The sequence below is a fragment of the Cryptomeria japonica genome, chromosome 1, assembly GCF_030272615.1.
Source record: "Cryptomeria japonica chromosome 1, Sugi_1.0, whole genome shotgun sequence".
NCBI classification, from domain to species: domain Eukaryota; kingdom Viridiplantae; phylum Streptophyta; class Pinopsida; order Cupressales; family Cupressaceae; genus Cryptomeria; species Cryptomeria japonica.
In genome coordinates this window covers 12908230-12923164 of record NC_081405.1, presented here as the reverse complement: position 1 = coordinate 12923164, position 14935 = coordinate 12908230, and the positions used below count along the sequence as shown (strand labels likewise).

Sequence of the window (14935 nt, the reverse complement as noted above, 5' to 3'; positions counted from 1 at the left end):
AGGCAGATGACTAACAATTCCCCAAAATTTGGCTAGACTTAGCTTGAAAGAAACCTCAAAAACGAGCTTCCAAGGTTTAGCCCTAATCCAGCCAGCCCAGGCAGACCACTCACTCACTCAAAATCCTAAAAGCAGAGAGAAAAATAAACAAAGAGAAAGCAAAACCAAAAACAAAAGAGGGAGTCCCCATTCTAATGGGGCGATGTGTGAAATGGTCACAACAGTACCTCAGAACAGGGATGTTTCTTAAAATTTTGAAAAAAGGGGGTGAGTTGGGGACATTTCCTATCTGTCCCCACATCCCAAAAAATCCCCCTATGGGGCACAAGGTTATTTTTGGCAAGGGACATGTCTCTGAGGAGCATATTTTCAAACCCTTTTGGCCTCACAGTTCCCCCTTCCATCCAACATATATATATAGCCCAAAAACTAAGAGGTCCAAGAAAGACCAAGGTCAACTATAGTCCCAAGGTAAAACCTAAGTTCAACAAGCACACTATTTAATGCTACCATACACAAGCACTCCTTAAAGTTTCCAAGTGAAGATGTTCATGATGTCTCATGTTGGTGCTCCCAGAATTTCAATTTTGCCAAAGAAAATACTAAGCAGAAGCCCCAAATGAGTAGATACTCTACCAGCATGCCTTTCATGGCATAACAAGCTAGCACGCATTATAATTGGGCTTTATTCAATAATGGGTGCATGAAACAAGTTTTAAATCGTTAAAAATCTCTTAATTTCAAGGGTTTTTTAATTTTGTCGAGTCATAGCCGAGTCACGAGTCGAGTCGGCCTTGCCGAGTCCGAGTCTGGGAACTTTGGGATTGAAGACTTGGACCAGCATGAAAAATTAAGAGGCAAAGGAAATTATGGCTCAATCCAAAAGAGGCAAAAGAGGTAAGTGGAAAATTTCATCAGGAAAAAGCAATAAGCCCTTCGAGTCGGCCTTGCCGAGTCCGAGTCTGGGAACTTTGGGATTGAAGACTTGGACCAGCATGAAAAATTAAGAGGCAAAGGAAATCATGGCTCAATCCAAAAGAGGCAAAAGAGGTAAGTGGAAAATTTCATCAGGAAAAAGCGATAAGCCAAATGACAATCAAATTGCAATCTTCAAGTGGCAAGTCCAACTAGACATGGGGCCAGAATGAGAAAGATAATTATTGAATCATGCCATAAGTAAATGACAAAACAGTTTTGCACTTTGTCAACGGCATTAAAAACTCCAATTTTAATGGCAGACAAATTAGGTAATCACAACTAGAGGAATAAGTAAAAACTTAAGTGATATAGAGCCATTTTACCATGACAGAACCAGCTCCAAATAGTGCCTAAGGTGGCTGAAATGTTATAAAGGTGCGACAAATAAATTTTAAGTTTAAAAGACATCAAGAGAAGGCACACTTTTGGCATGTTAATGTCACTTTAAAAGAGCAAACCAATTGGCAATAAAATGGTACAAGTGTTGTAGGAGTAGATAGGTGACTCCTCAACACCCCCTAGAATCTCCGCAAGACCAAAACAGCTTCCACAAAAGAGAATGGCAAGATAACTTACATAATAAGAATGCATTGATGAATGTGGTTGAATATGAAATGTACAATGAGAGGGCCTTGCTTATAAAGGCAAGGTGAAAGGTAGGATTACACAAGATGTTGACATGTGTCATAATCCTATGCAATGCGACAACTACCCTTGATAGAAACATTAAATGCATGATGCAAATATTAAATGCCTCGATAACTAAAAGTAAATGAGGTGAACATGGCTCCCTTATAAATAACTGAGAGAAATGACACCTAGGACCCAAGTAAACTTAACATGTGAATAGGTCCCTACTAATGACAAGTCAGGAAATAACCTTATTCACACTAGCACCCACTTAAGTGCAACTTAGGGAGATGAAATTATTATGCAAATGATGCAAGAATGCAAGATGCAATATAGGTCCCGACTACTACACCATGTTAGGTGCCCATGTACAAAGCAAATGTAATGCAATCTTTCACAAAAAGAGAAGAGGAGATAACCCATTGGAACAAAACTCCTCCCTAGAAAAGAGAAAAGATACAATCAAGGATGGCATGGAGGACTCAATGATACCCCCAAGAACTACATCTATCATGAAATAGATCCATCACAAATCCAATCAATCTCCCTCCATACGAAGGATAAATAGAGAAACATAGGTCCCCCCATAATGAGATTAAATGGGAAAATGCATGGATGGCTAACAAGAGCTCCTCATTAGCTTTCCAACGCTACAAGAATCACAAAAATCCAAAATCGTGGCAAAAAGTTATGATCTTGGAAGCCAAAAATGAAGATCTGATTTCAATTGAGAAAAAATGTCACAAAATAGAAAAACTTGCAAAAAATAACCTCTTAATGTTTACAATATTGTTTCTTTCCGATTAGTAATTCGATAATAATTCTCATGATCAAGTTAGTAATATAAATAAAAGAAGATCTTTTTTTCCTAAAATAACTGATTAGTCAATAACAGTATCAATAATAGATTATATAACATTAAAGAATTCTTAAATCATTGAATACTAAGAAGAAATTACCTAAATCTGATTCAATCCCTGTTACTTCTAATAGTACCTGTTGTGACCATTTCACACATCGCCCCATCACAAATGGGAACCCCCTCTTTTGCTTTTAGTTTCTACGTATTAGGTTAGATTGGCAGTAATGATCCTTTTAGATGGAATAAGGTTGAGTTGATTTTTGTCCTCAACATTTTGGAGTGAATGATTCATGATGATCATTCCATTTGATCATCATCATTTACTTGCTGAATCAGAGATGAAGTGCTAAACTTCAGCTAACGCAAATTGTTTTAGAGAGAGTGAATGCTTGGAAGGAGGGTAGGTTAAGGTCCAAATTATCATGAAGAGGCTTAGGGTGAAATGATTGAGTTAGCAAAATTGTCATTTTGAGGTCACTTCCTCTGCTCCCCAAAATCAGCGAATTTCCTGTCGGGTCTCAAATCAGCGAACTTTCACCCCACATTTCCTTTGCTTAAGATGATCATGACCTTGCTAGAACGTTCCTAAGAAGTTATCAAAAGTCTGATCCATGGTAAGTGAAGGGAACAAATGGAGTACCAAGCTAATCAACAAGTGATGAATCACTTCCAATACCCTTGCCAAGGCGCGACTTTCACCCTAGAACTTCCTTTGCCTCCCTCAAAGCACGAACTCCCAATATCCATGCAAAAGCGTGACCCTTTCCTATCACCCACAGCAAAGGAAGAAATACATAAGTTTTTTGCGCCAGCCTATGAGAAGGGAGCCCCACAAGGTAAAGAGATGTTTGATTTAAATTTGAATTGATGAAAGCAAGTCAGCCTTCATCCTTGAAAAGCGAAATTGCAAACAATTAAATGAAAGACAAGTCGGCCTTGATATGAAGAAGTGCACCCCCTCAATCGATTATAAAGGCAATGTTGATCGTTGCATTTGATCAACATAACATTGACACAGCAAAATAGCTTTTGTGTACAGCGATTTTGATCAAGAAAGATAGCAATCCCATTCAAGCATAAGGTGAATTCACATTCAATCAGCGAATGCAAGGTTGACATCAACGAGTTGTTTCTGCATCAGGCAGTGATATTCATCCAAAAAAAAAAAAAACTACCCTTTCAGATCAGCAAATTTACCAGCCCGACTTGTGCCTTTAATCACAGCAAATTCGTTTCTCCATTAAGGAACAGCGGCACGCTTCAGTATCAAGGTTGGTGATCAGGCATTATCAAAGCTCAAAGATCAGTGAATTCACCTTCAAAGGCAGCAATCTTCAACATCAGAATCACAGCTATTTGATCAAACAATACAAGCAAGAATCAGCGAAATTTGTTATCCAACTAACAAACCCTTATCAATTTGCAGAAAATTAAAGATAGTTTTGCCAAATCAAGGGCAAATTCTAAACTCCCAGCCAGCTTAGAACTTGTTTTCAGATCTGAGCCAGGTTATATGTGATCATTTTCATCATTGATAATCAGACCTTAATGCATTAATCTAGCTCCACGGCTAGGGTTTATGATGAAGTTTTAAGCATTGAGATTATTTCATATCATGCTTTAGAGCTCTTGGATTAATAATTTGACAGGTTTTAATGTAAAATTCATGAGAATTAGATGATTATGTTCAAGTTGGATCGGATTAAAAGCTAGGGTTTTAGCATCAATACCAAGGGTTTTAGCAATATTAGAGATTTTAGTGAATTATCAGCTTTAGAGCAGAAGTTGCTAACTTGGGTGATTAATTTCAGCTTGTAGGCATTGATATCATATTATAAAACTAACTGAGACAACTCTTGCAGGTAGAGCATGGCAGCCCCGAAGACCGGAACAAGTACATGACAAGCCCTCATCAAGGAAGACTCAAAGGGAGAGGCATTGGAATCCAAGATTACATCGTTTTGGAGCAATGTAGAAGACACCAATCTCAAGCAAATTAACATGAAGAAGTTCCAAGGTCCCTTGTATACCACCTGGCCTTCTGGATTTTCAAAGATGATGATCAAGAGCAAGATAGTAAAAGCAGCAGGCTTCCCTCCAACTATACAATGCAATGAGTTAATCGTTGAGTGTGCTAAACACTATGATGCTAGCACAAGAACAATACTAGCACCCAATGGCAAAGTACTTGCCTACCTATCTAAGACAACTATCAGCAAAGCTTTCCATATACTTGAACCCAATAGCATGGTTTACAAAAGCAAGGAAGGAGCATAGGTGTTCAATGAGGATGACCCTGACAAATACCTTAGCATGATTAACACGTATTAAGTATTGAAGAGAAGACTCGGCATATCCAAGCTACCCACCAAGCTTCACAGGATTGATCTTAAGGAAGAATTCAGTGATTTGATCACTTTGCTCAACCGAATTATGCGAACCCCTCAAGCATCCCAGTTCGAGAATTGGATGTTCTATTTCATGGAAGTAATATCAACTAGAAAAGAGAAGATCAACTAGGCAAGAATCATAAGCAATAACCTTGACATACAACTCAAGAGGCTTGCATGCACTAGGACATTCTACATGAGTTCATATATCATATATTTGCTTGCCAGATCTTGTGAGTACACAAGATTGACATATAGAGGTACAGTTGGAATGGGAGCTGGAGAGTTGAAAAACATGTGAGTCATACACACAGAAGCACATTACAGGAGGGTGAATGATGCTTTCACCATGCACATAACAAGAACCTTGCAAGGTGGCATTCATCACAGGCTATCCCCACAAGCAAAGGAGTTGATAAAGAAATTTGATGCTTGGTATATCCAATTTCCCAAGTTCATCTACATCAACATTCAAGGATGCTCTTGTCTAACCTACATGCTACCAAGATAACCTACCGACAAGATAGTATTGCTTGATTTGGTGAGGCAGTTGATGACATATAACAAAGTGCAAAAGAATAGACACGAGACTAGAATCACTTTCCCCATTTCAATTGGGCAATCATTGGAAGTGTGTCCATCCTTACAAGCAGCAAAGAAAGTGGAAGAAGAATTGAAATCTCGCCTTCTTATCCCATACTTTTCTAGAGATAGCTTTGATCCTTACGGCAACATTAGGAGAGCTAATGGAAGAAAGCACAAGCACAAGCTACAATTGGAAGATCATTTCATGAATGCTCAAGACAATTTCGAGATAAGAAGAAGAATGTGCTCAAGACTACCGATTGACATCGTCAGAACGTGCAAAGTCTTTGACATTCCAGATCAAGCACAAGATAGTGGGAAACGCCTTCAGTCAATATATAAAAAAAAAAGAAATACAAGAAGGTAGGAGTCAATTGGATTGACATGGAGATCACCAATTTGAAAGATTTGATGAAGCCAGTCTTAGCATATACAAAACGATGGTCGACATCAGATCCAAAAGTTGAAGAGCCAAAGTACACAGCTGACTTTCAAATTGATGGGAGAGACAGCATCCTCCAATGAAGACACAGAAAGTGCAAGCGTCAGTGGAAGTGCCACCTAGTCAACTCACTCCAGAAGATCAAAGAGAAAAGAAAGTCGCAAGGAAGAGCCTTCAAACAAGAAGTATAAATCAGGTTCAAGACACCCTTCCACCATTACATCCTCTATACACAAAGTGGAGATGACTCAAGCAATCGGCCAAGAAAGTCACTTGCCTAGAGAGAGCATAGATCATGGAGTGAATGAATTCATGGAGTCTATAGTCAAAACGGCAAATGCGAAAAGACAAACAAGGGTATGCAACCACTAGGTCAAGGTAATTCAGTTCCACACAAGCAGATCAATGACAAGGCAAAGATATGTATGTGGATATTGAAAATGAAGATGAAGAAGTAACCTCTCCACCCCGAGAAGATCAGCAGCTCAATGAAGAGCAAGTAGGAGAAGAGAAATTTGCTATCCTAGCATGGCTCAAGGAGATGTTGGCAAAAGAAGTAATAATAGAAGAGGAAGATCCTATTGATTTGGATAGCTTCCTGAATAGAACTCAAGAGACTGTTGAAAAGAGGAAAGCAACTAAGATGTCAAAGATGACAAGAGACAGTATAGGATCTCAAGTGATACAGATTGCCACTCCAAGAGTAGATAAGCCCAAAGGCGAGATCACAGCAGAAGAGTATGATTTGGAGACTATTGACTTAAGTCTTCCCACCACCGAGCAAACGATGGAAGACTTGAATGACACAGTAAAGACAGTCCATGATATGTTGAAACTGGAAGTAGAAATGAACAAGAAATTGGAAAGAGAAGTGAGTGCATTGAAAAGTTACTTCTGGCAATTCAAGGAACCGCTAAGGCAGCATGATCCTTTAGCTACACCACTGCCATTGCTTCCTCAGGTCTCAATTGACAATTTGGAGAAGATGAGAACTTGCTCACCTGATGAGACTTGGATAAATAAGACTTTCAACAAAGCAAGTGAATTTGTGAAGGAATTAGTGAGGATATTTGATAAAGTCATCAATGTCCTTGAAAGAACTCAAATCCTCATGGCAACCTATGATACTTTTGTTTTCACCAGAGACTATACCATGCCAAGTCTGCAAGCAATGAAGAATCTACCTAAGAAAACTTTGGTGAACGGAGGAGTGTTCAATGATGGACAATCGCCTGATTTCCAATAGTGGTGTAACTTACTCCAAATGAGGAAGGTCATCTTCGAAGATATCAGCAGTCGATGAGGCAATAAACTTGATACATGACAAGATTGTAGAGGTAGCTGAGATCATACTTGAGAAGGAGATGAATGAAGGAATCCACATAGATGTTGATCAGTTAGCTGAGAGAGTGAAGATTATATTCTTTGGAACAGACGGATCACCTTTGGAGAAACAACTGGATAAGATACACGCATTCATGGTACTTGCCAGCAAGACTAAAGATTATGGGCCAGAATGGGAGAAAACCTTTGCCTTTGCCTTAGATGAAGTGAATTTCTTGGAAGAACAGTTGAAGAATTTGCCTACCGCTCCAATAACTAAGATTGAATTCATGACGTCCAAATTCGTTGAATTTGCAACAAAAGAAAAGGATAAGGGAAACAAGATTCTAAAAGATAGTTTGTTGTGATCCCATGTGGCATCATTTTTCTTATTGGAGGATTTTTTTCTCAACGTTTGTGCCAAGTGGATGTCACATTCCCATTGGCTAATATTTAATAATTTGCAATAGGATTAGATTTTGATATAACAAACCCTAATTAGGGTTTAGGTGGCAAGATCTTGGTCCTTGATTCTAATTTAATCATGGCCATTCATTGTATCTAGGAGAACTATATAAGCTCAACTCATTTCATTCATAAAGGATCGATTAGAAGAGTTTTGAAGAATTGTTGCTCAATGTTGCAGAATTAATAAAATCATTTAAGTGTTGGTGACTTATTGTGTTTTGGAGCATTAGTTTGTTTCTTTATCCTTTTATGAGAGAACCTAATATTTGAGAAGACAAAAAAAAAAATAGAATAGAAATTGCTTTGAATATTTTAGATTAATGAAAGATGCATGTGCATGATTGAAAGTGAAGCTCTCATTGTTCATGCTACTAGTATTTCATCGATGGTGAAGTATATTGTGTAGTCGACTAAACTTATTTTAGCTAAAGTTTAACTTCAATTACTATTCCATCATTGAAATGCTTCACCTTGAAGGTATCTATGCTTGTGGTAGTGATTTGAAAATCATCAAGTTGGCCCTAGAAGATTGCACTAGCGTTGTAGAGATGTTCATAGCTTGTCAAAGCAAAGCTTAGTTGAGCTCACTTGAAGTTGTCCATTGTCTTGCATTCTTAGTGTGGACACCTAAAAGTTGCACGATGAATTAAGTGAATTTTATCCATTTAATTATTCTTAATTCTTCCAATTAATTAAATTAAGATTTAATTAATATCCCTATTCTTCTAATCGCCTATTAATTAAATTAAGATTTAATTAATATATCCTTCTTCTATCTAAGTCATTTAATTAAATTCACATTTAATTAAATCCCCCTTCTAGCCCATACATTTAATTAAATCCGCCCACTTGCAAAATCCTACATTTATGCAAGTTGCAACCACAATTGAAATAAAGTAATTTTATTTTAATTAAAATCCTCCTCCATCCACTTGCATTTTCCTACATCTCCCACTTTGTCATGTCCCCTAATAAATGATTGACGAATGTATAAAAAATATTAATTATTTTATATGAGCCTTTCCCATTCATTTATATAACTAATTAATATTTACATGTATTAAGGTTAAAAGGCATGTCTTTTAATTATATGTATTTTTGTTTAACATCGTAAATAGTCTTAACTATTACGGGATTCTTAACCAACTTGGTGTTAATAAAAGAATGGGCACCAAAGATGGAGAGATATATCGGATTTTATAAAAAGAAGACCTAGAAGTGAAGGTTGGATATCTACGTGATATCAATACTTGTTGAATCATTCCTTTTGCCAGCCATCACTGGCCTATTGGAATCGAAATGATGAATCAAGGAGTAATGTATTAGCGTGAGCTTTGGGAAGGAAATTGCAGAGACGTGTGTGTCTTACACACCGGTCAAGAGGAAGATTAATGGCATTGGTGGTGGTAGATACGGGTTAATACGACACGCAGGCTACATTCTTCTTCCGCGTGTAACTTCAGAGGACTCTTGCAGAACACGAACATCGTGACCACGCAAGTATATGTGTGTTGTCATTCTTTGCGAGTATTGGTGGAGGCTGCGTAAGTAGTAGAGTGGAGTCGGGTTGGTATAGGCTGTGGAATGCTACAATGGCGTGAGTCTCAGACTATACATATTCTATGCCACGACGGGGGTGATTGTCCAAACACACTATGCATATCCTATGTCGTGATGGGAGTGATTTCCAAATGCAGAGGAAGCGACACTATCGTCTTGTGCATTGTGGTTACGAGGGCCGATAGCGGATACAATACCGTTCACGGGAGGATTGCAAACAACATACAGTGACCATCGCGTGAGGCTTACAAACAATTCACAGTGACCGCGTCGGGGGTACAGGTCGGCATTTGAGTTGACTATTCCATGAGGATCAGCAGAATCCAAGTTCAAGAGGAAACAGTGGAACATTGGCGTGGCATGAGTCTTTCACGCTGCCAACCAGTGAGCATACGATGACATTTTCGGAGGATTACAACAGCAAGTTTGACACTGACAACACTACGAACTAACAGGTGCACCATGAAACACTTAATCCAATGTTATTGAATGTGTATGATGACTGCTCAATCAATGCTATGAAGGTTAATTTGGGACTGCACGGATTATACTAATGAAATTCATAGGCATTGCAATGATCATCTAGTTAAATTAAAAATACTCTTCTGCATAATCTCGATATACACATTTATATGTAGCCAGTTTCTAGTAAGGAATTTTACACACTTGCCTCCTTAACCCCCTTCTAGATTCTTCTAATCAATTCTAATTTAGCCTAATCCATCTCCTAAATATTGTCACATCCCTAAGCAAAGGGAAGTCACTTCTCAAAGTCTCCAAAGTCTTTGAAAGCCATTAAAGGCTTTATGTCCTCAACAAGTTAACCCTCAAAGTCTTCCAAACCATTAAAGGTTCTTAAATAACCATTAAAGGTTCTTAAATAACCATTAATGGTTAACTCAACCTTCTTGCATGATTAGAGACTTTCTCCCTAACTCAACCCTCATCTAACCCAAGGGTCTCATCAAGCATTCATGGCTTTAACCTTGGTTATCCCTTTAACCCTTGCACAAGAGTTTATCCTTTGGGTAAAAGCTTTATCCAATGGATAACCCTAACCTAACCTTAACCCTTGCCTCCTAAGGTAACCATCATGTCTTCTCAAGCATTTAATGCTTCTTTCATCTCCTCTCAAGCAACCTCTTGTTGACATTTGTCACCATTTCATTGGTGAGAATTATAAACATGGATTGATAACTTTCAATTCTGGCCCTTGTTGAGATTATTCAATCTTGACCATCCATTGCCCTATTTTTTCTATAAATAGAGCTCTCGTTCTCTCATTTTAAATCCAAGTCTTTGTGCATCAAACCTATAGTCCTTTTACTAAGCATCTAGCCTCTCTTTGATAAATCATCTTAATAGCATTTAGAAGCATTTTCAATATCATAACATATCCATGTTAGATTAGTATATCATTGCTAGGATAATTAGCTAATCTTATCATCATCTTTATGCTAGATTAATCATCATATCTTCAATATCATACATGTTAGGAATGCATTCATGTTTATAATCAAACATCACTCATTCTTGGAGTTGTCATTCCTAAGTCACTTTGCTCAGTGATTTGAGAGCAAAGGCATTGACTTCAGGGATCCTGTGAGATAGAGAACAATGGGACACCCCTTGGGAAGTTGAGTTATTCATTATAGCTCCTATAACTTGCACCAAGAGTCTCATTGGTGTGTGAACACTTTGAAACTAGACTTTCACATTTACGTCGCCCACATTTCCCATGCACACTTAGCATTAGCATAGCATTCCTAAACCTTGCTCCTTTTTTCACTTTGTTTATCAAAGATCATTAGCAGTAGGAAAGAGCGATATTGCAACATCATTCAAAGAATAGCATTCATTGAGCTTGAAATGAGAAGAACAATTGCGTAAGTCCCTTTGGAGGTACAGCAAACACATCACACCATTGAAGTTATCCAGCACATCAAGACCTGACATTGTAAACCTTGGAGTCGTCTCAAGTGATCCTTTTCCATATTCAGCTTTTGCGAAGTCTTTGTTCAAGAGAGGATAAAGTATTCAATACTTTATTATGTGTTCGATCATGCATTAAAACAACATCAACAGTACCTATGGAGAAGGGGTCTGATTTGTGAAGAGGGAGAGGCGGTCTAATTCCAACCGATTAGGTGGTCTCAAGATGGGGTAAGGATCAGCGTTCCGTAAACCTTGAGGGTATGACCCCAAGATGGGGTAAGGGCCTACATCCGTAAACCTTGAGGGAGCCTGTTGTAGTTTGGTTTATCAGCGCCCTTGCAACATAATTACCCCCTTCTCCCTTAGGACTAGGTAGTAACAAGGATTGATCACTAAATTACAGATTATGGATCTTAGATTATAGAGTTAATTATAAAGTATGATAAATTGGTAATGCATTTAGTAATGTTTGATAAATTATTGGAAACTATGACAGCTTCAAATAGGGGACATCACACTGAGACTGAACATTTCATCAAAAGATGACCTGTCTACTATGAAATCAGTCAGAAGACTGCTTATTTAGAGATTCTCATAATTGCCTGATTACCTTCATTCGATGTGAGTATTGCAGATGTTTTCCCTTGTTTATTAAAGAGAACTTTCACCTTAAACAGAAAACACGCTGCTCAAGATTATCCAGCATTGTTGGTTTCTAATCAAGCCACCTCCTACTTCCATACTAGGGGTGGCCCATGGTGTAAATGACTATCCAACTGAACAAATATGGCATTAACATTCAAAGCACATGCAAGCGGCCCTGGATGAATATCAGCATGAACCCTATCAGTAACTTCTCCTTGACCTCGACTGTCAAGAAAGTAGCTGATTGACATAACTTTGGATTCATGGGCATCCAACCTTGGAGAACTGTTGCTTCCTAGTTTTTTTCATTTGAAAATTGCTGTTACACCATTTTTATTTCAAATTATTTCGATCTCTCTTTATTGGAGATGCACTAGGCGTTATGCTTGTGTAATCTGACTATTAACTACCTTCCAGCCAAATTGATCATTCTTAGCCACTAATGGACTTCAGTATCTAATTTGAAAATTAAATGAGTATGCAAGTGCAATATGTTATCCAAACTCTTCACATTTTTTAAAATGTTGATTTAACTTTATTTAACACGCAAGATCTATCCACAAAAGTCAGACCTTTAGAATCCTATGTGTTTTCCTAGGATCTTCCTTTACAACTGATGCAGCGGGTATCCCTTTTTCCTCTATGCGCTGCTGCTCCTTAAACCTCTTGTACTCCTTCTTTGACAACTTTTGAACCTACATTCAATTTCAAACGACCAAAAACACAATATCAGTCCCTCACATTCTTAAATGGCCAAATATCTAATTTGTCATACAGAAACATTTTAGCCATACAATGCAAGTAAAAATCCATTGTTTCCTAAAGGCTAACAAAAAAATAGTGAGAACCTTAATCACAGCTTAACAATCTCCAATCATATTAAAATAAATGGTTGTCCTGAAAATGCTGTGTCATTTTTGCCAAACAAATCTAAACTAGTATTTCTGGTGTAGATTGGCAAGCTCCTAATTACTCCCTAGCTTCGCCACGATGATAAAAACCCATGGCATACAAAACTTGAATAACATGTTTATAATAAAGTGAAGAAAAGTATTTTTCTTCCCACACGAGGGTCTCCTACACCTAGTTGGCGTGATTATGAGGTGAGACCTTCAAAATAAACTCTAATAGAACAGTAATTCTATATCGGCGACATCCAAACTATGCCAATGATTGGCATAAACTCACTTAAACCTGAATTAGGATAATCAAACATGTCTATAAACCCCAACAGAAGAAGCCAAAGTAATAACAAAGCATGGGCTTATTTCTCCAGCACTTATAACCCTAATCCAAAACTTCCTTGAACATAAATACTAGTCAGATGATTCCAGCAAACATACATGAAACTAACAAAATAGCCTTCTCTATGCATCAAGCAAAAGCGAATTTTAGATGTGTATTCATCTTCATCTCAATAAATTTCATTCGATATGCAAAATAGATATATCCAGAAAAATAAAGTTTTCTAGTTTTTTAGTTCCAAACCTTTGTAAGTCGCGGAGCCAAATTCGCGGTCTGAATGCCAGATTGATCATAAATTTGTTCTCCTTTATTTTTAGCAGGTTGGCTTCTGTCCTCTGCAACAGTTTTATTTTAAGAAAAAGGTCCGTTACTTCTGTCTTTCAACAGGAATTAATGTGAGAAGGGATTAAAAAAAAAGACGAACTCACTGTAAGGACCGGCACATCTAACTGAGTTTGCATATTTAGATGTAGTATACAAGCAAATTCTACAAGACTTTTTGGAGCTTGGTGACAAAGGAGGCGTTCTAAATGAAGGAGAAATGAGTGTATTTTGAGCAGAAAATGAGAGCTCCATTGCCATTGCTTCCCATTGCCCGCCGCCCCCGTATTTCAGAGCGGATAATGCTTATTTGAATGTAATCATGTTCTATAACTTAAATACATATTCTTACTGTCGATTTTTTTAATTTTTTATTATAATTTTCAATATTGAAAGTGTCATGAATCTTGTAAATCTTATATATTTAATTATTTTTAATATCATTTATAAATTACTAATATTTTTTTTAAATACTAAATTTTATTAAGTGATAATTTTTATTTACTTGAAGTAATAAAGTCTTTTTTTAAATGGTGCAGGTGTCGAGCAATTGGGCACGGAGGTGTCGGCAAACAGGCAGGGGAATGGGTTCGAGATGTAGAAGGCACTTATCCTATGGAGATCATTTAGCAACATGCAACAAAGGAAAAATGGAGGTCACCAATTTTTGGAGTAAATACAGGAGTCTACCACGGTTTTGAAGCTTGCAAAGGAGAAAGATTGAGCAGACGAATGCAGTAGAACTCCAACCTTAATATTCAGACGACACATGTCCCTCGATGGGTTTTTGAGAACGAAAGATGGGTTGACAAATGTGCTCCCCTTGAACAGGATTAGCAGAGATTAGGTTACCAATTAACAAGGAACAATGGCATCAACAATAGGGAATCCTCGAACAAAAGGCGAAGGACAGAGGTATGGAATAGCTCAATGAAGAAGAAGAAGGTATGCCCCCCCGTGGCTGCAAAACCGTGGGCCAACACATCAAAGAGCCAATTCGAATTATGACAACCCTACGAAGTGTGTCATGGATTTTTTAAACAATAGAGGATTCAAGAAAGGAAGGAGTGGGTTGTTTAGGCAATCGACAATTCCCACAGTAGATTTGTCTAACAATTGGAGAATTAAAGGGCCTAGTTCACCTTTTTGCACTAATAGAGAATGGAAAAGAAAGACGATAGAATTTGAAGTTGGCAAACCCTCAAACAAGCATGAAGAACCTAAAGGTAAGCCTTGTGACAACCCTCTAAACACGATTTGTCTTGAAGAAAATAAAATTAAGGAAATTAGGAAAAATCTCAAAGAAAAGGGAGTCTTTGTTAAATGGGGAGGGGGAGCCTAGAATAGGGGAAATTTTGTTAGGGAGCAGTGGGATTTGGGAATATATGTCAAAACCCTCCCAAATGATTACTTCCTAGTTGAATTCCCCAATGAATAAGAGCAATGGAAAGCTTTAAACAGTGGCCCTTATATACTCGATGGAATGGGTGTATATCTGATTGACTGGTGCCCTAACTTTAACCCCAGAGTTCACTCACTAAAAGATAGTCT

At 37.7% G+C, this 14935-nt stretch overlaps 1 protein-coding gene across 4 annotated transcripts in view; it reads right to left on the bottom strand.

Moving 5' to 3' along the window:
* The window catches only part of LOC131036670 (uncharacterized), a 59041-nt gene extending 45341 nt beyond the window's left edge, over positions 1–13700 (bottom strand). For all 4 annotated transcript variants that reach the window (XM_057968615.2, XM_057968618.2, XM_057968617.2 and 1 more), the window contains exons 1-3: positions 13492–13700; positions 13307–13398; positions 12391–12513 (exon numbers count right to left, since the gene is read on the bottom strand). In XM_057968615.2, the coding sequence (XP_057824598.2) occupies positions 12391–12513; positions 13307–13398; positions 13492–13645 (369 nt within the window). In that variant the 5' untranslated portion in view covers positions 13646–13700. The remainder of the gene's footprint in view (positions 1–12390; positions 12514–13306; positions 13399–13491) is intronic.
* Positions 13701–14935: the final 1235 nt, after the last annotated feature.